Here is a 26966-nt window from a genome sequence, read left to right on the forward strand (position 1 = left end):
TGGAGGTTTTGCTTGGACTTTATTGGTTTCTTTCTCCCTAATTCACAGTTTGAATGCCTGCGTGACAGAGTAAGGGCTCGGAGAGGAGAGGGAAGAGCCGGGGGGGGAAGGGAGAAGGCGATGGCGGCGAAGGGCTTGGGCCGCATTATCTTTTTGCTCGCACAAAGTACAAGGCATTTGTTTTGGGATAGTATTTCACGTTTTGTTTCTTGTCCATGAGGCCACCGAATATGATCAACTCCCCTCTGCCTTGCACCACCGTGTGTAAACTGGTTTCGGGTGGCCCCACCACCGAACTGCTGTTGAACACTTTCCATTTGACTCGTCCTTTTTCCTTGGTGTCTTTAATGTCCAGCACGTACATCTGCATGGGTTTGCAGTTCATGCTCTGGTATAAAGGCTTCCCCACGTTGAGGGACTGGGGAGGGTGGTGGCCCAGGCGGCGGGCGATGGGAGGTAAGGAATGGCCGTCGCCTTGGGTAGAGCCCAGACGCGCCGCCGAGCCCGTCTCAGCACCTGGGGACCCTGGGGAAGAAGCCAGAGGAGGGCTCAACGCCGCAGAAGCCGAGGTGCCTTTGGAAGAGAGGGCTTTGACGGCCTCCAAGCTCCTCCGGAGCGCGCCGGGGGAGACGGCCCCTGGGAGGGAGCTGGCGACGTGGGGCGGCGTGTGGATGCCGTTGGTCTGCTCAGGGGGGTTCCTCACGCTCGCGCTGACTGTCCTGCCCTCCACAGCGTCCATCTGGCAGATGATGGAAGCTGGTTTCTGCTCCCAGCTCAGGTCGACGGATCCCAAACGCAGGTCTTTCTGCTCCGGCAGCGATCCCCGGCGCGGTGCCAGGGGAAGCCCCACTTTTAGGTCGTATCCTTCAGCCGCGGAAGGCGTGCTGGGTGATACAACCTGCACGGGGCTGTCCAAGGAGGCACCGCCAGCCGCTGGGGCTCCAGGCGATAAACTCCCACCGTTGAGTACAGGGGAACTGTCCCCTCGAGCCGGGGAGAGGCTGCCTTCCCGGGACCCTGAGGGGGTTTGCCTCTGCGCTCTGGGTCGCAAGGTGCCCCAGCGGCCGTTGACACAGGGAGCCTCGTCCGTGTTCCTGACGGGAGACTGAGAACGGTATTCCCGTGTTTCGGGGACCAGGGCGGGCGGCGTGGCGCTGATGGGAGAAGGACGAGAGTTCAAGCTGGGGCTCAGCGGGGCTCTCCCGCTGGGGGCTTGGCTAAAGACCACAACACACTGTCCCACCTGGAAGAGGAGCAGGGATATAATAGGTTACGGATGGCGGGATGATCCTTTGTACTGTATTGGGGAAAAATTCGGGGGTATGGAGCACCCTGGGCAGGGAATAAAGATCAATGAATGTGTATGAGAGAGCAGAGACCCCACTGCGTCCGTACCCTGCAGGCAGGATGGCACCACAGCTCCGGGGCTCCATGGTCTTCATTCTCCACCTTGAGTGGCTGCCACGTCCAGGGGTTCGCATGCATGTGCAGTAACCAGGCGTCTTTAAACAGCTGTGAAGAAAAGTGGGACAGAGTTAGGAGTCTGGTTTGAGATTTAGGAGCCTGGTTTGCTGCTGAGATCACCCCATCGGAGGCAGGAGCAGTTCTTTGCTGCTGCAGACGGAGCAAGGGTGACCCAGATCAGGATCTGACCACCCAGGAGTGACTACACCCTACCACAGCCATGGACAAATCCTTTCACGTCCACCTCCTACCCCAGTATAAAATCAGGATTAATTCTTCTGAGGTTCAATTAACCTTGGCGACCTGCTCAGGTAGTGCCTGGGGTGTTTCTTTCTTAATTAAAGCAGCTGTAGCAATAGCTAGACAGCTTCTCTGGAAAATCTAAAATGTGGGTGCCCAGATTTGCAGAATAAAATGCTCTCTGGGTAACATGACAAGTCCCCCCTCTCCCTAGTCCAGCACCCAGGGCTCACAGTCACGGCAAGACACATGCAGTTCAGGCCCAGGATACTTACTGCATTGGGACCACCACAGCCACCGAGGATTAAAATGGTTTCGTTGTCTATTACGATCTGGAGGAGGCAAAGAAGAGCGTTTCAGACCGGGAAGGATGTGAAGCTGTCCCCAGCGCTTTTTGCAAGACCTCCAAGTGCAAAGAGAGCCAGGTTATGGCTTCTCAGCTGCGCAGACACTGCCGAATTTTGTCTGCCCCGGGATGAGGAGGGGAGCTGGGATGGAGAGCCGGTTTTGCTGTGCCTGAGGCAAAGTGGGATGCAGGGTTCACCCCACTGCCTTGTCCCAAACAGCTTGCAAACCAGTTCCTCTTACAAAGGAGAGCAATTACTTCCTGAAGGTGAGCCAAAGCGCAGGGGACTCAACACCCCTCTTCAAATAAGGGAGAACGTGGAAGGATTGTCTGGGAGGGCACACGCTTGCAGAAATGTTTGTTAGATGCTGGCAGTGGGTGAACTAGTCCCCTAGTCTCCTTTTCCAGTGGGTGGAAAGGCACGTTCAAGCACGACCCACGCGATCTCTTCTGGGTGCCCTGCTAGGCTGAGATGAACCGCGCGCTGGGAACCACTGACCATCTTCCCGGGGACCATGAAGGGAAGGCAGGGATGGCAGCTGCAACAGAGATACCTGCATCAAGCTGGGTGACTCCCACGAGCTCCCTGCCCTGGGCAGGCAATAAAACAGGTGCTGCCAGACCCATGCTTTGAGCGGGTACAATCCGCAGTCACTTGAACCGAGAATCAGGAAAGCGGAGCAATCAAAAGGGACCCAAGCCAAACCAACCTGTGATAACACTTGATTGATCTTAAATGCCATGGGGGATGATTGCTGGGTTAAAACAGCCATTTGTTTTCTAGAAATGCTCATTAGAGTTCTGAGTCATGTGCAAGACATGGCACGGTACCTGCCTAAACGTTAGGGAGATGAAAAGTGCACCCTCACAGAACAGATGGCTTGGGAAAACAAGGCCCCGTCGGGCAAAGGCTGCAAAGATAACTTGGAAATCGGGTGCTAGCTTTCAGGCAACCTGCTGAGAGCTGCCTGGAAGCTGGAAATGAAGCTCTGTCTGGTTCAGCTTTGGCAGTGTGTGTTGGTGCTGAGCTAGTGAAGGAGAGCTCACCTGAGACTGGCCACCTCGTGGGTGAGGGCTGGGCCCGGCGATGTTGGGCTTGGACCAAGCCCACTGCTCGAGATCCAGCACCCAGACATCATTGCTCCTGCAAGGGCGAGACAACAAGCGCTGACAATACAACTGGGCCCCCTGGGCATTTGAAACATGGGTTCAGGGCAGAGTTTTATGGCAGAACTGGGTTTTTTGCCGGCTGAAGCCTCAAGGGGATTTGCCAAAAGAAGCGAAGGGTATGCTAAGCCAGCAGGCAGACCCCAAAACCCTGTGGAAATTTCCTTCTGAAATGCTACGAGCTACCCCAGGACCACCACGACACGCTCCTCACTTGCAAGAGCACTTGTCAGGCACCCTCACCCCAGACTTACATTTGTCGAGATCCTAGTGAACCCCCAAAGACGATCATTTTGTCTTCAATAACGCAAGAGGAGTGTCCTGCCATGGGAGGGGGGCCGTGGGTGGTCACGATGCAGTTCCACCTAGGGAAAGAGAGAGGAAGATATTCACCATCGGGTCAGAAAGGCAAGTGCCAATTGAATGGCAAAAAGCAAAATCCCAGGGACTGGCAAAGTTCTCAAGAACATGTTACAGAGGAAAACCTCAGGGAAAACCTCCAAAAATCCAAATAATAACGAAACTAATTAGAAATACTAATGTGCTAAACATATTTAAAGCATGACAAAGTCACAGAGCCAAGCTGGAAATATCGCCCCTTTCAATTAAGTTCGCCTTGAATTATTTCCAACGCTGTTTAATTACAGCGTTGTTAACGACACTGCCCAAAAGTGCATTGGATAATTGACACTTTTGATGATGAAAAGTTCTCAGTGAAAAGAGGAACAGGAACCATCGCCGCTTTGATACAACATTCTCTCCTTTCTCACACACAAGCATCAGTGAGAAAGCCTGGTTTGAACCCAGCCAAATGGCGTTTAAAGGGAAAAGGAAAATTCCTGCCATCTCTCTGGTCACTGCTGGATGCTTTCATCCAGGAGCTGTAAAGGCAGAGAGATTTCTAAAATGGTGCAGATACCTGCTCAGGGTGCAAACACCTGCTTTATCCCGTCTCCCTTGGAGGCCCACAGGAGCTGTGAGTTTTGGACTATCACTAAAATCAAGACCTCCAAGAGTTAAGGCTTTATCTTCTCCTTTCCTCAGAAAGGTCTCACTGCTCCCAGCTACATCGATTAAGTTTTTAAAATATTCACATCCAGATTTCCCACCTGGCTGGCCGGGAGCCCTCCGGGAGCCTGGCATTTTTTAAGTATGAGTCGAGAGCCATATGGAAGCAACCACCAGCCAAGAAGTGCTAGACAGCAGCATGTCCACATCTCCGGTGTGCTTTTGTGGGGTGGTTTTTTTCAGCTTTTTGGTTTGTTTTTTTTTTTTTTTGGTTCGTTTCATTAAAAGCATCGCAGACACACCAGGATTAGACACACCTAGGAAACCAGGGCCGTGCATAGCTTCCCAGGCGGGCTCAGAGAGACACCCTCCGGCATTACTCCAGCTGCATTACAGACACATTTTTACAGGATCAAAGCCTGGGCTTTGAATCCAGATGTGCTCTTACCAGTTTTTGGAGGGTGAGTACGTATGGATTTCATCGAAGAACCTCTCTGGCTGGTGTAAAGGGTAAGGGCTCGGCCGCGTCCACCCACCGAAAAGCACAAGTAAGTCCTTGTAGACCACCAGCGTGGCGCCAGCCTTGGGCGAGGGATACGAACCTGGGCAGGGATAGAGAAAAGGAAGGTTAAGAAACCATGCTTGAACACAGACACTGCACTCTGCATCGGTTTTCACTGAAGTGTGACAACACATGGACTCTACCTTTAAAAAAAAAAAAAAAAATGCAGAAAAGAAGGCAAAATTAGAGCTGGGAGCCTGGGAAGAAAACTACAGCCGATTTGTGTCATCATAATTAGTAGGAGCCTGAAAGCACATCTCATGTATGGCAAAACATCTGTCACTCACTGGCAGGAAATTGCTAGTTTTTGAGTGCATCCCTGGAAATTATTGCTTTAGCACAGAATAAAAGCAATAATTACCTCCAAATACCGAGTAACTTCTCCCTAAGGAAGGGGGGAGAACGAATACCAATTCTAGCGCATCCAGAGTCACTCGTGGCAGATCGCTCGGGTACTCACAAGCGGCAGCGTGCACCAAATCACATTTTTTTTTGTCAAGTGGCACAATTAAACCCTAAACGCTTTGCTGTGTGAATTAAGTCACTCCTCGAGCCCGCAGAAAAAAAGCACTCCTCTAAAAATAGTACTAAGAAACCTTTTGCTTGGCTTGTTTAAGGTTCAAAAGGCTCTGCAGGGGGCAGGGACCTCCTGAGCAGGACCTGCACAAGCCAGACGATGTGACCTCTTGGGCTCGGTGCCATTGCGATTTGCCATGCTTGGAAAATGCTGTACACCCCAGAGGTTTTCCTGCAGTGCAGCGAAGCGCAGAGCTCACCTCTCAACCTGCTGCTGCTCTGTTATGACCCTGCTGCCACCACATCAGTCCTTAACTGGCTCAGAGCAAGAGCAACTTCAATGCAACGAGCCCCTTTGTGAGGGTGGCTATCAAAGGATTGGATCCCTTTGAATTTATGTCAGGAAATCGGCCGCAGTCTGCTGCAAAACCAGAAACCCTGCCCACTCCAGCAGCCCGAGGTGCTGTGTCGCTACCTTGCTGATGCGTTTGGTGCCAAATTGCTTCCCAGGAAAAGCTAAAGCCTCTCCAGCCAGGGCTGATGTGTCTGAGCATCCTCCTTCCCACAGCTGTCACCAGCACCAGGCAGATTCCTCTACCTCTGCAGTCACGCTTTCAAAATAATTAAAATACATCACCCGAAAAACACGGATGCGCGTGCCCAGCCGTGGGAAGCGAGGGCAGCTCAAGGGCAAGGCAGCGCACGTGGCCACAGAAGCACCGTCACCCTCTCCAAAAAGGCCGATACACCAAACAGACCTCTCTCCTCCAATGTCCTAATAGGACTTGGAGAAGAATTTTTAGCAGGTAATGACATGCAGAACAGACTATTTTTAAAAGAAACCAGAGCAGCTATTTTAAGATGCTGCAGCTGAGAAAAGCAATTTGATTGCGATGGGTTCCAGGTGGTGGGTGGTTAAGAGCCCAGCCAAAAAGCAAACCCCGGCCAGACACAGAGGAGATGGCTGTAGAGTGCCTGAGCTTTTCTCCAGGGACAAAGCACATTTTGCTGCTGCTCAGGTATACAGCTATAGGGGAAAAAGGGAAATAAAGCTGTGCAGGAAACAATTCTTCTGCTGTGGCACATATATAGCCTGGCCAGAGCTACACCTAAGGTCTCCTTAAAGATGAGAGTGCCAGAAGAGGGTCACATTTGGTTACTCTTTGTTCCCACATTTGTTTTCCTGGCTCGTTCCGTGGCTGTGTGCAATTCATTAATCCACACCAGCAGGTTTCCAGCCTAAATATTTCCCTGGCAAGAGCCTAAAGTTGCTCTCCCAAGCTTGGCATCACAAGCTAGACTGCTAGAAACATTTCTACCTGACTTGTAGAGAACTGGCTGGCTGAGCTTTTCTCCATTGAGGACGCCACAAGGCAGCATGGGGTGAGAGGTGCTGGTTTTAAATTAGGGTATTTTAAACCAAAAAAGGTTAGTTAAACTCATGCCAAGATGGAGAAACAGATTGGCACTTCGCTCCGAATGGTCTGGGACGGTGCCACCCTCCTACTGCTGTAACCTGAAGGTCAACCCCAACCTCAGACACCGAGATGGTTCCCAAATGAGTCAACAACAGATAAACAGCCCAGGGCAGAGGCTAGCCCTGGTTTTTCAGGAAGCTTTGCCTGTTATTGGATGTTGTACGGTTGGAAGCGAGCGGAGTTTCATTCTGCAATGCAGGAAATAAACCTGGGTTTTACAAGTCAAAGAGCAGTTGGGCTCTCAAAACCTCTTCCAACCGGGCAGCCGGGATATCTACAGATGCTCTCTGCAAGAGACACGCACCACGAGCTTGTTGTACCCGAGAGGGCTTCAGCGATCTTGCATTCGAGTGAAACACGTGGACAAAAAGCAGCTGAAACCTGCGGAATTCATACCGCTTATCTCTCCAAAGCAGAGGGGACCTGCCGGGTGCTGCTGCCACTGTCCTGGGAAGGGCCGGAGCACCCCAAGGGAGCCAGAGCAAAGCTTGCCCTGCCCAGGCAAAGGGGGGAAGGCGACCGGCAGCCTTTGTGACTTCAGGTCTCAAGTATGCAGAGAGCGCAGGGACGGGAGCAGGGACATCAAAGGGACACCGCTCCACTACATGGGGCGCATAACAACCTGCTCAAAGTCCGAGCTCTTGAGAGGATGTGCCGAGCAGCGTTTCAAAGGCCAGCAGGAATGTACTTGACACGGGAGGGCTTCTTCCTCTCCCGGATTACGCTTGCAAATGAAACGGCTTCTGTTCCTCACCAGGGACCAAAGTGCCTGCAGAAGAACATCGTTAGCTAATTGCACTGGTTTCTGCTGCTCCCTTGGTCAGAGGGCAGAGAGGACTCTTCCTGGCTGGATTTCCAAGCTCCACACCCTGATAACACCATCCAGCCTGGTATCTGATTATCTTTCCTTGGGGATAAGAATTTAAGCAGGCAGAGAGTGCAGGCACAATTAACTACTCCTAAACATAGAAGGCAACATCTCTTTACAGCTGATGCTGTTTATTCAGTCAGAATGAGCAGCTAAAAGCTGGTCCGAGCTATTTTTTTTTTTCCAGTTGATGGATTTTCCTGGCTCGCAAAGCAGATACATACTTTTCAAAACACAAACACAGATCTCCGGCTTCCACGGATGTTTGGAAGAGAAATGCTAGCCTCTGATCGCTTCTGACACAAGCTCTGGATGCTATCTATTTAGGATCTGTCCTTATAAGCATTTTTTAAGCCCATTTATTCAGCCGTCTAATGCAACTGAGCAGCATGCGCAGAGATCAGCGGCCACAAAATAAAAGCCTGGCTGTAAGGGCACGTGTAAAACTGATTTCCAGATGAGCCTTTTCCTATGGTAGGTGCAGCCCCGAGCAACTCCAAAAACGAATACCAAGTGCAGCTTAAAATAAAAATGAAGTGGGGAAAACAATACAAGGTGCCCAATTTGATGGGATTACCCAGATGAAAGGATAGGTTCGGATCGATATCGTTTGGGGAAATGTTGTAAAAGAGATGCACTGGAGTGAGCCAAAGGTTTGCACCATCCTGGGGGGAAGAGTTCTGGGGTTGCATCAAGGGGATAAATTTTGGGGAATTTTATTACAACAGAGGCAGATGAGACTAGAGCTACCAGTAACAACCAGGAGCCGCTACTGCCTGATCTGCTGGATTTCTCAAGCCACCTTAGCTCCAGCAAGGGAGGATGCTATTCTCCCTACAACTCCAGTGAGCTGATCACCATCATCGCCAGCTGATTCCATTTACACAAGATGCTAGGATAAACAAAAACAGGCCCACAGCCGCATTTCCAATTTCAAAGCTGAGAAATTAAAGTGAGCTCGTCCAGCAACCAGTGGATTTCAAGGTGCAAAGGAAGCCAAGCTCCCAGGTTCAAAAGCCGCCCGCAATCTGCACACCAAAGGCATATGAAACCTTCCTAGGGAAGGGCTCGGGGCTAATAGCCACCACCTGCACCAGCAAAAGAAGGGACAAGGCAATGATCCTGCTCCACTGTGGCTCAAGCCACGCTGGAAACACAGCAGCTGCCTGCCAAAGCCAGCTGCTCACTGTGAACAAATTATATTTCTTCAACAAATCAGGTCCCATCACAAGGACATGCTTAATTTGGTGGGCACATGAGCAATGGAGCACATTATAATCCCAAAGAAAAAGCTAGAGGGAGAAGCTGAATCTGCATAGTAAGGTATGAAAAGCAGCATTTGCTAGTGACTGGTGCTGGTGCTTTCCAAATGGTTTGTACCTCTGCAAAGTCAGAGTGTTTCAGTATAACCCACCTGCCGAAGAACAAAAGGCTGTGCAGGATTTCACCCCAAGGAGCTTGCGTTGCTTAGAGAGAGTCAAAGAGAAGCAGTAAAAAGCAAATTCCTTTTGAGAAAGGAAAAAAAAATGGACCCAGCTCTTGGATGTCACAGCAGAAACAAGGCTAAAAGGATGGCTTGGACTTAACGCACTCTGCCTCTGACTTACAAAAGCCCTGCCTCAGAGCTCTCCTCGCAGGAGCGGTACCCTGTCCTGTTGCTGTTTTAAACCATGTGCAGCTCTGGGGGAGCGGCATGCAGAATGCAGAGCTCCTGCTCTCCCCCGACCGCTCAGCAAGAGGGTGAAACCTGCTGCGCTGCCTCCAACTGACCGGCAGCAGCTGGCCTGATGCTCTGCCAGGATTTATTAGCCCGGCATTTAGGCTGGCAGACTTAAAGATGCCAAATCAGAGGTCCAAATCTGCAAACCTCATCAACCCCAGCACCATCATCTACCCTGGTCAAGGCATTACCTCGACTACACTCCATTATGCGAAGGTCCATCCCAAACTCACATGACAGCCTGAAATCCCTAAATCTTTCCCCTTCGATGGGAAGAGAAACCAGAGAAGGAAAATATAATAAATCCCTCTGCTTCCCAGGCCAGCCAGGATTTTTCCACAGCAGTCTGCAGATTTGCCCAAAAGCTTTCCCCCTGCCAGCAGTTTGCGAGGTTTCACAAAAGGCAGGCAACAAGCTGGTGAGCAGGGGTCCAGAGGCTGGAATACAGCGTGACCAGCAGAGGATGAGCATCCTGGCAATCCCAGTATTAGCATCGGATTTGGGAGACACCAAAGGAGAGCCCCTGTGAGAAGAGCGGACATCTCCCCAGCACATCGCACACCAGCTCTTTTCCAAGTCAAACCCCAACATTGAGGACTCACTGGTCAGCCGTCTCAGATCCAGCATCTGACATTCACCTGGTTTTATCCCCAAAATGTTCAAAACAGGGCACTGGGACTATGAATATTTTCAAGACCAGCTTTAGCTGGGCCTGCCTAAATGTTAAAGCTTTTAAGAGCCAGGAAAGTATCATCTTCCCTTACCAAAGCCACATGCAATTTAGTGTTCCCTCAAATCTGACTTAAAAAAAAATAAAATTCCTTGCTCAGAAGTAGACAGGAATTCAGTTTGTAAGAGTTTAAAGAAAAATTAAACAAGATGCGAGTTGTCTCCCCAGCAGGGAAACAAAACCTCTGTAGACACATACATCTGCTACCTACAAAACACCCCTCAGGTAGCAGGGGAAATATTTGTGCACAACTGGCAGGGTTTTTTGCAGTTTAGGGGCAGTATGTAACCAAACCACAGCAGCCCCCCTGACGTTTCCACACAGAAAAGTTTCCACTGTGCTCTCAGTGTTGCAATCCCACCCTGCAATAACACAGACCCATGGTACAAGCCCAGTCAAACCCACGGCGTCAAACCAAAGGTCTGGTTTCCTGCAGTCTTTACAAGGTGGAGGCAGAAATCCCCGCCGTGGAGGATAAGTCACCTCCAAGCTTTTGCAATGTTATAGTCTTTTTTTTTTTTTTTTTTTTTTTTTTTTTTTTTTAAAGCCAGGAAATTCTTACATGCTGTGACTCCGAGCCCGATAAAGCTGTTGAAAAGAGGTAGTGTCCTCTGAACCCTGTGCAACAGGATTACTGAGTCACTCTGTGCTAATGCTTGGCAAAAATGTCCTTACACAGCAAGCTGAGCAAACAGCAATGAGATAAGAGTGCCAGAACACCCCGGAGCTTCGCCCCCTTATCTCTTAATAGCTGCAAATAAGCACCACTGCAATTCATGCACCTCGATGCTGCAGGAGAGGTTTTATTGGAGTCCACCCTGGGTGTTTCTCACCAGCAGCATCGCTCCGAGGTGCTGTGAGGTCATGCCATGTTCCCCTTCGCAATCATCTCACCTGGTTTTGGGAAATGCAAATTTGGCCCTGCGGTAAAGGGTGCCGCTGTTGCAAAAGCTGTTTTTCCCTCTAGGTGGGTGGAATCAAAAAGCCAGCCAGCAATCCACCTCTCTCTGCTTTAATATTTGGGTTTTTTTGCCCCCCCCGCCCCTTCAGTGATACTGTACCCTGTAGACTTTCAAGTGATTTGAGTAACAGCCTGACATCCTACACAAAACAGCTCTGATGCCAATTAAAGAGCTCAGCGCTTGCAGAGAAAGGGTTGATCAGCTCCTGTGACTTGTCTTCCCTCCAGGAGGCAAACGGAGGGATGGAAATTGCTGTATCAGACTACACAACGCCATAATAACCAGCTAATTGTAGGGAAGGGACCGAGGTATGTGTGGGTTAGCGGAGAAGCGTGCCCCAGCTCTGCTGAGCTCCACACTTTTTGCTCAAGTCACGCTCCCGTTTTGTTTGCCACAGCACGAGGGAGGCAGCAGAGGCATTTCAGACGTCCGAGAACCCCCAAATTATTGGCATTTCAGGAAATGGCTGCTGTGTAATTTGGTGAGGTTATAGCTACCACGGGGCTAAAAAAACCTCAACCATCCTTTAAAGAGTATCCTGTGGGCACAGGCAGAAAAGTCTACTGGAGTAAATGCAAAAAGCTCAGCGCTGGGAAGAGCAGGGCTACGCTCGTCTTGGAATTTGCTGCAAAGAGAATGCAACTTCTTACTGAAAACAAAACACCTACCTACTGAAAACCCCAGTATAACACACAAAGGGACATTCAGTCCGGCTCTTTCCATCTTCCTTTTAACCAGCCCTTCCCTCACTTGCTGTCTTCCCCCTTATTTTCATTTGCAAGCCGTCGGTTCCTGCACTACGCTTTCTTTACACAAGAAGTGCGCTCTTCTCCCTTGTTCTGGTAAATCCAGTGCTTAATGCCAAACTCGCTAAATATTTCAAGTCAGGAATAAATATTCACCTTTTGGATCGCAAACAAGCATGAGCTAGTGCTTCGTCATTCCGCATGCCTACCGGATTTAAGGAGATTTTTTTACTGCAGCTGCTTTTGTGAAAGATGTAAAATCAGGCTACGCAGCACGAGGGTTTAAAGAGTCTTTGAAAGGACGTCACGCTGGCTAGGGTATAGACTGCAAAGGGAATATTGCGTGTTTAGTCTCGAGTATTGCATACGTAACCTTGGTGGACAGGGTCCTTCAGGCAAAGGCTTCAAGAAGGCAAACCTCGAGTCGGGAAGCGTGCCTGCTGGCTGGGTTGCCTTGGAAGGAGCTCTTGCCGATAGATGTCAGCATAGCCTGCCCGAAGCCTCTCAGCAGGACCTTTCCGAAGGCTCCTCAAAGCTCCTTCCCCAGCTGATAAGAATGATCTAGCCATGGGATAGCAGGGTTTTCTTGCACTGACCCCAAAACGGAGGTGCCCCTGATGATGGATGTACCTGCCAAGGAAGGATGGCTTTGTGAGGGACCCGGGAGGAGAAAGGAATAACTTGATACAAAATGACCAGGGAGCTCATGGTCAGAGAAACCTCTATCGCACCTCGGTACTTCCCGCGCCTCTCGCCGAGGGCAACGGCCGGGATGACAGCACCAGCCTCAGGCAGGAGCCGATTTCAGGCTATCAGCTTCCTCTCTGGTGCAATGCATTAATTATATCCGAGACAACACCAATGTAAACAACCAGTGTGTATGTGGCTGGGGCGCCTGCTTGCATATTTTTAAGCCTCCTTTCCTGAAAAGGAAAGAAAATAGGTGGTTTCACAGATGCCTTGGCTGTTCTCACAGCCTCCTGACACTTTGCAAATACCTTGGCTCCAGTCAGCCAAACTCCGACAAGCAGGTATCTGCAAGAAATTAAATTCTCCACAGGGCTGTGAAACCAACTGTCAGGAAAAACACAGACCCCTGAAAGTAAAACAAATAAAAAAACCTCTTTATAGAAAAAATAAACTCTTGCAAAATCAACCCTAAGTTCTGCTGAGGGAAGTACTGGTTTGAAAGATTACAGGCTTGCACTTTGAGACCATGAAGAAGCAAATTGTTCTCCAAGCGCTGGCTTTCCCAGGTGGAGGAAGGAGTTTGGCAAGAGAAAGATTTCTGCTCATCATTTCAACAGCAGGTACCCAACTCTCAGATGTGTGAGACCTTCAGAAGTTTCCAAACTCATTGGGAGCTACCAGATGCTAAGCACCACCACCAAGACTCCACTAGTTATTTGCCTATATAAGGACTCCTAACCCCACAAACCTATTTTTACAGATTATGGACTTCTTATTTACCAACAGGGCTACAAATAGTTTTCCCCAATTTTGGTATAGCACACTCGTCGGTAGTATTTTCAGATGGCCTAGGGGTCATGTTTAAAATGAGCGCGTGCTACCCGTGATGCTGAAAAGTGGTGTGCATCAGCCAGCCCTCGCCCAGTCCCTGCTCGAGGCTACCTTTGTGCATCACAAACGGGCACCAGGGAGGCTAAAAATTCTCTGCATCCTTCCCGGAGGCTGATAAAGGCAATAGTGGGAAAAATTCTTCCATTAAATCTCGGGAGGGATCTGCGCCCAGGGAGCTTTTCTCTGAGAATCTAAATCCGACAAAGTTAAAGCAACAAGCTATTTTTCATGCCGTTCTGCTCAATCCATGCTGATAGTGTCTTAAGAAGGGCTGCTCCACACAGACACATGCAAGAAAGCTTCTAGAGTGACAACTGCCATACAGGCTGATTTAAAATCCTGAATAAATCCCTCTACCTTTCATCATTCAGGAGACAAGAGTTTTATCGAAACCATTCCTTATTGAGGCTCTTGCTCTATGAGATGCGCAGACTTGCTGACTTTACCATGGCAAGGTCGCCAGCTCCCGTTTGAGTAAGCACTCCCGAAAAACTCCTGGCAGCTCTGCTGACCAGCTGGATGTCTCCTTTTGAACACAAGACAGACAGGGTGGCAGCCAGTGAAATGCAACAAGGAAAGGCAAGTAAAACCAGCTCCCCTCTTTCAGGGCTGTCTTGACTGCAGCCTACACAGAGACCCAGGTTCTCTGTGTCAGGGATCTCAACAAAAGGAATTCAGCATCCTATGGACTAAAACAAACCCACAGGCTCAGGGATGAATGGATGCATGGGATCTCCTTGCCTGACTCCACTTCTGCACCAAAGTACAGATGCTCAGCTTACCTCTTGCCTTATAGAGGACCACAAGTCCCTGGACCTGTACTGAGGGAAGAGAAAAACCTGATCATCGCTTAAAACATCAACTTCCCTTCGAGCCACCTCTCTCCCAGCTTCCTCTGTTGCTTTTTCCCTTTCGTACTCCCCCGCATCAGGCTGAACTGTCCGAGGCAGGATAGCAGGGCATCCAAAGGGTAAAGCATCTTCCCCTGTGGAAGCGCCATGGTCAGACATGCCTGGCTGACCTGCTGACAAAAGCAGGCGAGCCACCGCTCCGAGAAGCAAATTTCCCACAGCAGGGACTGTTTTCCCCTCCATGTTTCACCTACGGATAAAAATTTGCTGAATTTCCAATGATCACGGTGCACTGAAAGCAGGGAACAGGAGAAAGAAACTACCAGTTGTTTTGGCTTGCTGATGTAAAGCCATCTTTACCAAGTCTCCAAGCACCACTGTGACAGCTCGTTAGACAAAAGCTGGCTCTGCTGCCACTGGTCCCAAGTCCTGGGCCCATTCCCACCTCCATGTGCAGGCGGGCGGGTTGGCATCTTCAAAGCGATTTCTGCCTGCCTCCGGCACCGCATTCCTGCGATGACGCACATGCTGATGCTGAAGAGGCAACAACAGTAGCATCCCAGCATCCCTGTGGACAAGGTGAGGACCAGTCACTCCTTATTTTAATTGCTGAACAGGCTCTGTCCCCCATCCTCAAGCTGTAAGAGAGGAATGAAGTTATGGAGTGACTTTATGACCTCTGCAGATATTGGGAGCAATTGGAAATGCTCCAGGAACGCGGCTCGGGTGCACTGATAAGGATAACTTACTGAAGGCCAGCTGGAGCAAGGGACAGGCGGCAGCCAGGCATGATTCAGGGATGGAGGAATGGAGAAAGCCACACAGCAAGATGGTTTTCAGGTGCGGTGCTCAATAGGAGGCACAGGTATATTTTTTACCCTGGTAGCAGTAGTTCACATCCAATTCCCATCACACTGAGCAGCTGAAGAGTTTAAGGGCTTTACTTCTGAAGCATTTAAACAACCGGTCTCTCCAAGCAGCTGCCTTTTTTTTGTAGGGAACAGATTTCCCAGGCAGAAAGCCTCCAAGAGCCCTGGGAAGAAGAGAGGAATCTTTTGGCTTTTCCTGCCTGTGCAGGATAGATCCTTGCAAACAGCAGATCACATGCCAAATTTGCACATGCACTTTCTACCTCTGCATCCCTGGTGTAATCCATGCAATGCTGCTGGGTCAGCTATGGCAGGGTGTCCATCCCATGGGGCAAGAGCTACCCCGCGCACAAGAAGCAACGCTGGATGAGCAAAATTTGGAAGACAATGGATTGAGATGACAAGCTGATCAGAGGTTAAAGCACAAACAGTCAGAGAGGCCACGAGAACGGCGGAAGACAGGGCCCGGGCAAATCAAAGGGAGGGTAGATGTGCGTTGTAAACCTAAACCCACTCAGATTAGGCACCTAATCACTGCCACAGAGCAGTCCTATTGAAACCAAACAGCGATGGATTAATCCTGGAAACCAGCCTTCCACGCACAAGCAGTGCTTTCCCAATGAGGTGTCACAGCTTTTGAAAAAAAAACACCCCAAAACCAAAACCTCAAACCTTCACCTGCTGATTCTTCATCTCTTGCCCTTGAAATATTTCATATTTAATAACACACATTTCACAAGAGATTTTTCAAAACCACCCAAGCAAAGAAAGAAGAAATTAGCATCCTGTCTGCCTCGCACAGGCTAACTGAGGGACCAAAAGGCACTGAGAAACCCCCGAGCACTGCAGAGCCAGAGCTCAGAGCCTGCCAAACGAGCTCTGGGCTCGCTCTCTGGAAGGGCAGTAATGAAGTTTAAACTCTATATTCAAAGATGTTGCTTCCTTCGGAGAGCAGGGCATAGCCTGCTGTTTCCAAGTGCAGCAAACCCAGCTCCCACTCCCTGCAATGTTATGTTTTGCAATATAAATTGTTTAACACTTGCACAGACACGGTTTTCACCTGGGAGCAGCAGGCTACTGCCCTGCATACCTGCAACGAGACAATCTCGACATCCTGTGCTTTGCAGCATTTCTGTACGTACTGCCAGTTAGATTTCTCTAGTTACCAGGATGCTTCTTCAAAAGATGCACTTTGCCTCTTTATTTCTGCCCTGCAGGTTGAATTTCAGAAAGGTTTCATATCCTTCAGTGCTCCCTGTCACTCCCAGCCTGACAGGACAACACCAGGCTGGAGGGTACAGGTGTCAAAGGCTACTACCACTCTGCAGGAGTGCTTACTCACCTCCTTGTAAACCTGTGAGCCCAAAGAGGGGAAAAGCACTCAATATATTTAAATCACAGAAAGCAATGCCAAGCAACCCATGCTGCGACAGTGTCAGTCCCAAAGGATGGGACAGAACGAAGCCCAGAAACTCGTGTTTTTGTTTCAAGAAGGGCAGCAATTAGCTCTGCGATAAGCAAGCTCCAGTCAGGCAGATTTTCAACGGGGTCAAGTCACTCCGGACTTGAGGGCTCAAAGAGCATTTTGATCATGGTGGGAAAGTCAGGGAGGGTTTTGATGATAACATGGAAAGTTTTAGCTCTGCAAAGGCAGAAGTATGCCCAACTGCTACTAAATTCAAAGGGCGATGAGGAAGAAACAAAGCAGATCAGGAAAAGAGCTGGAGAAAAGCTTTCCTCTCTTCCAGGCTGCATTTAATACTACGACAGCAGAAAGACACCGTACATACTGCAAGGGATTTCCATCCGTTCCATTAACCTGTTCTACTTTGAAGTATCAGACACCCGCAGCCAGCAGCTGCAGTCATAATTAGAGACGTTATTCTGTGCCAGGTATCAACTTTTCACTTCTTTTGATTCCCAGGAGGCCAGCAGCTATGACATGGCTTCAGTGTGCTCAAGGTGATCCCAAACTTTTATTAAAAGTTAGGCGTGCCTTCAATTAAAAAGTGCTGTTCAACACCGCAGCAAGTTCAGAAACCCACGGGTACATGAAAACCCTTTTGCTGCCCTCCCCTCAAGGGCTGTAAGTGGAAATGAGTTGGGCTAAATTTTGGAAGTTTATTTTCAAAACCTGCTTCTCCTGGTTTCCGTCTTTGTGTATGGGGGAATTGTTTGTTTTGCTAAGAAACATCTCGCAATTGAAGTCTTGGGGACCAGCAGCAGTCCCCAGACAAAAAGTGCTGCTTGAGAGGCTACCAGCATGGTCAGGTCAGGATTTTGTAGGGCTTTTTTTAATACCCAAAGCAAGGATGTGCCTTGGATCGCTTGCCGAGTTACCACAAGGCAAGTCACTCTGCAATGGGAACAGAAGAACTGCAATACAGGGATCAGGGCAGAATAATTCAGCAATGAGTCTCAGCTGGTTACTGCTGTTCAGAAAAAAGAAGAGGCAAAACACAACCAAGGACTGAACAATCTGCGATCTCAAGAGATCTTCAGACACAGTGGGTTTTAAATCCAAACATGAGGAGGTTTCCACTACTATAACTGTTTACTCTTTAGAAATCCCACCATTCCCCATGGACTGCCCTGCAGCCACAGGTCCTGTCCGTTATTTAAGCTGTGGATGAAGGTGCTGCACCAATGTGCGGATGCGAAGGGCTGGACATCTGCTGGATCTCAGCTGCATGACCACCTGCCTTCCTTGGGAAGTCCAGTCCTGCGCTGTGGCTCACATCTTCTTCCAGCTCCACAAAGCTCACACTGCTGAGGCCACAAACAAGGAAGCTCACTCCAGATTGGGACCAGCATTATGAAACTTCACCAACTGTTTTGAAAACTTACCGCTGTTTTCTGTAAGGAGATGATGAAAACAGGGCATTTTGTTTTGCTGGAGGCAAGGGTTTTGCACAGCTTTGTCAAGGCTAAACCACTCCACTTGTGCTCGACAACTAACAGGCAGGTTTCTCTTCCAGCCAAGAGAGCCTCCCACCGCACAGGGACCACATCTGATACAATCACCTGGGGCAGGTGACAGCAGAGACTCTCCTACCTCCTTTGGGCTGTTAGTTTTGTTGACACAACACCATCAAAGGCACCTTCCCCTCAGCTCACAAGGGGAAACCTGATCCTCAAACTCCAGCAGCTCCCACTCAAAGCACAGAGGGGACCTGGGGGAAGAACAGAGCCAAGAGGAATGGATGTGGGAGAGGGGTTTTTTTTGCACACTTACTGTGCTGTGTTAAGGCTACCCGGGAGGTTTTAAGTGCAAACTTCAGGCTGAAGGTCTCTACTTATTTTCAGGCTGAAGAAGGGAAGATCAGCTGCTCTGATGCAGCTACATCTTGACACTGTGAACGCGGACAGAAAGGATCAGAGTATCTAATGAACAAGTTTGGCCTCCAAGCCTGATTTTGTCCTAAAATTCTGAGAAAGAGATGAGAAGCTTTCCCACCTCTCCAGTGAAAGCAAATGCAGCACGACTGTAGGGAGACAAAAACACCAGGAAACAAGTCCTGGGGAGTTCTACCCCCCCAGCGGAAGGGTGGATGCAGGGCCGGCTGCACGGCGAGCCTTTTCACAGCAAACAGGAAAAGTGGAGCCGCAAGTCTCCTAAACTCCCCTGATATCAGAGTGGGATATCACGGCCTGGCAGTGGGAAAACACACTGTGTCAAGGGCAGGGACTGGGGTCTTTCCAGCTTTCTCGCCTTCCCAGGTAGCTGCAGGGAAGACGGAAGGAAAGCAGGGGATCACACTTGGCTGAGGACAAAGCAGAAACAACAGGAAGGATGCACAGATCCTGTAGGACTTCAGCTAGCACCCCTCTCCCTGCAAAGACCCAGTCCTTATATCATCATTCTGTACTTTATAAGCACAGTAAAGGCCTCAGTTTTAAAAAGAAAAGCTTTCCACCTTTGTCCCCTAAGCCTCTGGGAACACTGTCAAAAACTACTGGAATTTTTATATTTCTGATTTAAAAACAGTATTTCCCAGTTTAGTGTACAGTTCTGACAGACAGAGGCAAAGTGCCGGGCTCCTGAGGAATATAAACTAACAAATACAGGAAGAGAGAAAGTCTGCAGAAACACACAGTCTGAAATAGCACAGGCAGGCCAGATGGATAACTGCCTGGGGATATGCTCTCAATTCTACCTATAAATTATCCACTGCAGCCTGAGGATGACACAAGCAGGAGACACAGACGACGACAAAGGGTCTGGGTCTGTGCTGATGGCCGAGGCAGCCTCTCCCAGGACCTGCCAGCAGTTTTCATCGCACAGAGATGGAAGGATCAAGAGTGTTTCACAGACCTGCATGGAAATAGGAAAAATCCCTGCCACCAGCGCCGCAGATCCAGGGCTGGATCCTGGGTTAGCTGACTCTAGGCGAGGGCTTTGGTGCGGGGTTGCTGACGCTATGGGAACCCCTGCAGCAATTACCCATTGCATTAAGTCCTGGGAATCTCTGTTTCAAATGGATTTTGGTTTCTTCCCTGGCTGTTTCAGCTGCACGAGAGGTTGTTTCTTGGGGAGGGGGCGGGGGGATGGGACACTACAGGACCAGAGGACTATCACCGCCAAAGTCATCTTGCCTGCACCCTCGTTGCGAGAGTGGCGTGCTGCAGCTTGAGTTACAGAGGAGTCGAGACTAACCCTTGCCTCTAGCTGGATAAACAGACTCCAGCGTAAACCACCTCCAGTCCTCCATCAAGTTCTCTGTGCAGATAGGCTAAAAATCAAAGAAATGCCTGGATTAATTATGCAAATAAAGGTTTTAAAAAAAAAAAATCATCCCCAACACACGGAGAAAGGCACCTGCCTCCCAGGGACCACCTATCCTGGGATAACATTGCAGGCTTCCCACATAATACGGGCCATTAATTATCACTCCCCTCCTGCTCCAGTAAAACTCTTAATGTGGGAGTGGAAGAGGTGGAAAGTAGCTCCAAAAGTGGCCAGAAGAGCTTGGGGGAGAAGAGTTTAGAGGCATTCCTGTTCACGTTCCTAAAATAAGAGATCCTGCTGCCTTAGAGCCTCCTTTGTAGAGCATTAAACTCCACCAGCAAAAAAACACTACATAAAAGCTAGGCATTAACTCTCTTGTTCTGCTCCAGCCTAATAAGTAGAAAGTCAATGCCATTGTTTTAGATCCAAGCAAAAAAATACTTTGAAACCTCAAAAATTAGGGTTTTTTAAAAACAATTATCTCCCTCCTCTGTCTCTGAGACTGAAGAAACACGGGCCAATTATTTCTTTGAAGGCTAAATATTTACTCCTAGATGAAGTGCAGCAGCTCAGGCTGGAGATGAATTATCCAGCGCTCATGTCATCTAATGCCTGCAAGTAAGAAAACCCAAACGAAAACAGGTATGAACAAACAACAACAACAAAAAAAAGAGGGTGTTTTCTCCTGGAAAAGCCCTTCAGAGAGGGAAAAAGGATTAAGTTGTTTCAGCTCACCTGAGCTGCATCTAAAGCATTTAGCATCACCCTGGCACCACGCTCCCACTCCCTTTAGGTCTCGTTAGATAAGATGCCCATGCTTAATGAGGGCATAAGTAGAGCGTGATCAAACCTCTTTGAGCAAGAATGAGCCTTGTGGAAAAGCTGCTGTCTTATTCTGGGGCAAGACCTACCCTACAGAGTCTATAGGGCCAGGTGTGGGAACTCCTCCTCAGCCTCCACAAGCAATTAGCCTGCACACACAGCAAGTGTTAAATCAATCAACGTCAGCTCTTCTTTTAAAAAGATCCCTCCTGCCTTATTTACATCTGACTCCCAAGTTTCAAAGCTCTCTGCTTTTGCCCCCTCCAGTCACTATTCTTTCCCAGGCAGTGGGTGCCAACCCTCTGGTTAAGGGCACACAGGAAAAAAAAAAAAAAAAAAACCACCCAAAAAAAGCGCACAGCTATGTGTAAGAAACCACCACCGGCACAAGCGTGGGGTGACTCATCTTCTCTGAAGACCAAGGAACAAGAGCGCTCTCTGTTCGGTGAGACTGCCTGAAGTTTCAGTTGTGATCCCATCTCGCTACAGGCGCTCATGACAGCATGCAGAAATATTTCCTCGGGGGATCTTCCCATGGGACTTAACTCTGACACATATTCCCACAGGACTCGTTCTTTTAAAAGTGTTATTTGTTAGTAAGGCAGTGGGAATTTGACTTTGCGAAATACCAAGAGAGTGACTGAGCAAAGCTGGGTGCCGACGGCTGGACTCCTTAACTGCGAGTCGTGCCCCACATTCAATCCGACGGAAGAACTCGCTGGGCTGCAAGAATAGACGTCCTGGGTCAGAGCAGAGGTCTGCATCGCCCGGTATCCTGTTTATGCTACCCATGGCCTCTTCTCTACCCCTGAGTAGAGGGAGAGTGCTACGGCAGGGGAGGAGGAAGAGCAAGAGCCACTTTCCACATACGTGTAAGGCTGTGGTTTGTTTTCTTCCTCCATTTTAAGTCCATGACTGCTTAATTCTCAACTATAGGCATCATAGAGTGCACGCGCAGACGCAAAAAAAATCAAATCAAAACATTAACAGTTGCGCGGACTGATATCCAGTGAGCGGTCATCAAGCAATAAGTTACATGTTAACATTTCAAAGTTTCTGAGAATTGGTCAAATGTCACATCTGCATTTTGGAGGACTTTATATAAGAAAAAAGTGTCAGACAAGAAAATATTACTTTAAACAATAATGATGTAACCCATGATACTCAGAGCACACGAAGCAGGGTTAGAGCGAGCCTGCACCCAAGCAGACCAGCCCACAAGGAGTGCTTGGTGGATGCTGAGCTCCTTTTCTTCTTCCTACTCTTTGTTAATGTAAAGCTTTTGCTGAAATGGCTAGTTTAATACTGACTTCCCCCCCAGGAGCTTCCCCCAATTCTTCTGCTTTTCTCAAAGTTATTTTAGTCAAAATCAGAAATATAGAGGAAAACAAGTGTGCCGTGTGTGACAAAATTTTGAGTACAAAAACCAGTGTGGGAAATAATTTGTGGCATTTTCCTGCCCTGCTCAGAGTGCACGGACTGCAGGAATGTACCTGTTTTCCCACGCTCTCCTGGTTGCTGTGGGCAGCCCGCACAGGCATGTCTCCTCCACTCCTCAAAATACCTGAAGTGGCAGCTACCAAAGTTACTAGAAAAATTAATAATCTCAGCTTTGGGACAATGACTTATCAACACAGGCTCTTGCGGCCACAGGTAAGTGTCACTCATCAGGCATGGCACAAACCAGCACCAAGCAACCGCTCCAGACAAGGAGGAACAACGCAGCGCGGTGCTGTATGCATGAGGATACGCACAGTTTGATGCAAAAAACCAAAGGGATATAATCTGAAAACCAGTCAGATGATAAAACACACAGGGAAATACAGAATCAGACCAGCCAGCCCTGGGAACAAGGTAAGTTTTGATAAAGCAGTGGGGGAGTTTGCACGTCTGCCACTTCTCACCTGATGCCAAGGGCCGGATCCACTCCTTGCTGTTCAGGTCAAGTCTCCAGAGATCATTGAAGGCGGCGTTACAACTGCTCTGCGTGCAGCCACCGAACACGTACATCGACTGGTTAGCATCATAGTAACACGCACCTGGAAAAAAGCAAACGCACAGATTAGTTAATTCTTTGACCTTCATGTTTTTGGGTGAAGATAGTTTCCCATACCCCCCTCTGGGTTTCAGACAGGTGAAAAGCAGACGGGCTGCCCCAATGTCAATAAAACCATGGGCCAGCTTAGGAGTATCCCTGACCAGTGTAAACCTCCAGCAAGAACTTCTGAGATGATTATCCTCTCAAGCAGAGCTGCTCCTAAAAGCGCAAAGAAAGCTGCCTTAGAAGCTTGTAATTAATTAGATTAGCTACAATTAACGCACTCAGCACACTTAACTTCTCTAAGCTAGTTCGTATGGTTATAGGGTCGCCAAATTAGATTAAGAAACTGGCCCATGTACCTAGACCTGGTCATTTATTCTCCTTTTCAAAATCTGACAGCATTTTACCCTATTTCATCATAGAAAAAGCACCACTGAAACACGTGTATCTTACGTGAGCACTCCCTCTGCTCTGTACGGGAAAGGATTGGGCAGCAAGATGAGGAATGGGGAGGGAACGCACTTGATAGCCCCTCAAAGATACCCAGGGAAATAAAGAGCTTTTGGCCCCAAACCAAACTCTGCAGCAAGAAAGAAATTATGCAGGTGTTTTCCTTTGGCAGCGAGCATCCTGTGGCACCCAGGCACCTCTGACAAGAAGTAAATTAAACATAAGGTAAAGATGACTCGTTCAGCTTATCTGCCTTGGAGGATAAACATGACTCCAATGTGCTCAGAAAGTTAAACCCCTGCAATTACAAAGAGGATTTCCCAGTTTCTGCATTTCCCTCCTCAAACACAATGAGCTCCGTTGACTTTGTATGATGACCCCTTGCCTTTCATGTTCTGGAGATCCCTGCAAGGCAGCATCATCTCTTCCACATCTTGCCTAACTCAGAAGTGGAACAAGTGCCTGATGGCAACGCTGGAAGAGCAAGCTCATCCTTTGGTTGCAGCTTTGATAGACAAAACTCACACCAGCTGCTCAGTTGCAAGCCAAGGATTGAGGAGCCAAGGTGACTTCAGCTCCTGGGCTGGGCAATCAGGCAGCAGGTTCAGCATCCGTGCCCTCCGATCGGCCGGGTGCTGTCTGCTCCGCTAACCTGCGTGCAATGTGTTTGAAATGCAGTCCTCCCTTGACTTGACACAGCCTGAAATATCTCAATTCTTGTGCTTTCTGTAAAATTCTTCCCCCAGAGCTTTGGTAAAAAGTGGACACTGTGGCTGGCAGGAAAGACAAGGTTGTTTCTGAAGCCTCGATCTGTCAGCCAGGGCATTGCTCCGTTTGTTATTGCATCTCCCAGGACATATTTAAAGCTCTCTAGATACCAGGAATGCAGCAGCACACATACGGATAGTCCCAAAACACTAAATCCTGTGTGCAATCCCCTAGCCCCGGCCAGGGGAGCACCGGCACTTGTCTAAAAGAGGACTCACTGCCTGAATTGCACCCAGAACCAAAGTATCTCTCTGTAAAGCCCAACTTCATATACAGGTGCCCTCCAAAAGTAATCAAAAAGTAGTATCGACCCTTTCAACATGAGCAAGGCCTCCCCAGTGATTTCTCAAGCATTTATTATCAAGTCTAGCGAGGCGAAAAACCACAATAAACCATATCCGTGCACACATGTGCCAGTGCATGGTAGAAAGCCACAATGTTTTATGCTCTGGGAACACTGAAGGGTACCGGCCAGGGCTCAGAGGGAGCAGAAGTCATCACCCTTGTGATGACAAGCGATATATTGCCCAACACGAAAAGCAAGAGGAAAAGTCAAAGTTCAGGCAGGCAGCCCATGGCGCAGGGCAGCATCTGGCCCTGGGTCCAAGATGGAGGTGAGAAGCACCCGTGATTATGCAGAAGCTCCTCCACAGAGCACCTCCAGGTTAAGAACCACACGGTGTCGTAAATAACCAGCACAAGGGAAGTGACAAGATGAAGGATTAGCATGCAAATACAGCGGCTTTGATAAAAAGCACTGATATTTATTCTCTGCTGAAGCAAAAGTGGAGGTAGATGCATGGCAAGGGGTGCCAGCTGCACCGTTCCTTCCCTCTCTCTCTCCATCACATGTTGTACACAGCTGTTCACCAGTTAAAAAATAAAAATAGATTCAGATGAGCTGACCTGATGGGACACAGGACTGCTCCAGAGCTTGTACAGACATAAACGCTTTTTTCCTTTTTGAAACAGCAGCAAGATAGGGAAAAAAAAAAAAAAAAAGCACCTATAAAAGGAGCACCTGCAGTGAAAGGCTGATAACCTACTTCTGATAGCAAGAGAAAACTACTCTGAGAAAATCCTCTCGAAAAGTCGTCCCTGCTTCCGGCTTCACTCTAGACCAGTACAAGCATGCCACTGGTTTCCAGTGACCCAGCCCTACAGTCCTAATTTTGCAGCCCAGAGGTATGTATTTCCAGCATGAAAGAGATCTTTAAACACAGCCCACCCATACATACGCCAGCGACATTCATCCCACCACTCTGAATTGCGACGCCATAAACCGGCACATTCAAGTGCCTGCAGACAATACCACGGCTCGGCAGGGGATGCCATGACGCCCGGTGGCCTTTGCCGTGGGTCCCATTGTCTGACCTGGGGCTTGTCATGCAGATCCTCTATTGAAAAGCCAGAAGCCCTCACGGCCTTGGCTTTTAGTGAGAAATCCAGGGCGCTCTGCTGACCACACAGAGGGAACGGGGGAGCTGAAGACACGGGATGTGCTCCGCAGGATGAGACCACCCAGCTCTCCCCCGCCTGCATCCACACGACGTCCTTACGTGCAACTGAACTGTCATCATCTCAACCCGTCTTACCAAACTAATACAATATGCACCCATATGCCACGACACATCACTTTGGAGCTGTCTGGGGTGGAGGGTATATAAACAGTGGTGTAGTGGAATTACCTGGGATGGGATTGAGGAAGAAATAACGATTAAGAGCATTTTTATAGCTTTACCTACTGCTTAAGGTTCGACCGTACATCATTTCTACATGGTAAGACCTCTTGTAGGCTGCAATGTCACCTCCACCCAGGAAGGCACCAGCCAGTACTTTGCACCATACGTATGTGCAATTAAAGCCTGGTGCAAAGCAATGCCGTGGTTTTTCGACTTCACCTTTCTTGAAAGGTTTAGCTTCCTTAGAAATCTAATCCCTACCTAAACCATGACAGGTCGAGAGCCTCTTACCTCCTCCCCACGCCAAGCCCTTGGCAGGCACTGCTTTCACACAACAGCACAGCTCATTTATTATTTTTGAGGGGAGGTGGCAGCATTCTTCTCCTCTATTTGGATTTAAAAGCCAGGCCAGCCAGCCAGGCACCATGACGTCTGCATGGCATGTATTTTAATCCTAGACCAAAATAATTTAAACTGTGCTTTCCTACTTCTTAGCAAACCATTTAAAGCTTCTGAAGCTGAGGAAGACAGATTAGTTTCTGGGGAAAAAATATTAGGGGGAAAAAAACCAGCACAAGTGAAAACTGCAATTTTTATCAGCCTTGCAAAGGTGTAGAATACATCAGGGGAGGAGGGTGCAAGTCCTTGGTGCCTTTAGCTCTTTTTTGGGTTGAAAACACTGAATGGATTTTTAGTTGTTTTTTAGAGTCCAGTAAAATTCAGCATCCCCCAGAGTTTCAGTATGCAGAGATGGCACATCTTTGTAACTGGAAATGCAGAGAATAAGTATTTCTGATGTCTGAAGGCACTGATACCCAAACAGAGACAGAGCCAGCTTGCTTTGAACATGTTCCTGTCTCCCCTCAGTGCTGCATAACAAAGCATCAGAGACTTTCACCCAGAGCGTGAGATAACTGAAATAAAGATCAGCTGGGAAGGGAAAACTGAATGCAAAGCACATGCCCTTCACGATAATTAAAGGGCACTGACTTTTTAAACTTTGAGTACATCAAATAAAGTAACCTATCCAAGTTCAAAGGTCGTAATCCCCATCGGAAAGAGGGGAAAGAGTCAGCCTGGCTATTGAAATCCCATTGCTACACGGCCCTCGGCTGAAAACAGCACCACAGCTTTGCGGCTAAAGGCTGACAGCCCTCGGCGTTGGCGCTCCCAGGGGGACCCTGCCAAGCCAATGCTGCAAGTGTTGTACATTGAGCTGCTGGCACTGCTTCCTCCAACGCGGAGCTGGGTTTTGGAGGTAACCTCTCCACGCCCAGCCACGCTTGGCACGAGAGCCCGCAGGATGGCGGCGCCGAGGAGGTAGGGCTGCAGATGAAAGCACCCGGTCCTGTTGGCTGGCACAGAT

General features: G+C 48.9%; 1 protein-coding gene across 2 annotated transcripts in view; it reads right to left on the reverse strand.

Moving 5' to 3' along the window:
• FBXO42 (F-box protein 42) overlaps window positions 1–26966 on the reverse strand; it is a 48265-nt gene continuing 21299 nt past the window's right edge. For both annotated transcript variants that reach the window (XM_056332373.1, XM_056332372.1), the window contains 7 exons: window positions 22564–22698; window positions 4674–4827; window positions 3472–3582; window positions 3098–3194; window positions 1980–2036; window positions 1396–1512; window positions 1–1243 (listed from right to left, as the gene is read on the reverse strand). In XM_056332373.1, coding sequence (XP_056188348.1) covers window positions 146–1243; window positions 1396–1512; window positions 1980–2036; window positions 3098–3194; window positions 3472–3582; window positions 4674–4827; window positions 22564–22698 — 1769 coding nt within the window. In that variant the 3' untranslated portion in view covers window positions 1–145. The remainder of the gene's footprint in view (window positions 1244–1395; window positions 1513–1979; window positions 2037–3097; window positions 3195–3471; window positions 3583–4673; window positions 4828–22563; window positions 22699–26966) is intronic.

The sequence above is a fragment of the Falco biarmicus genome, chromosome 3 (genome assembly GCF_023638135.1).
Source record: "Falco biarmicus isolate bFalBia1 chromosome 3, bFalBia1.pri, whole genome shotgun sequence".
Taxonomy (NCBI): Eukaryota; Metazoa; Chordata; class Aves; order Falconiformes; family Falconidae; genus Falco; species Falco biarmicus.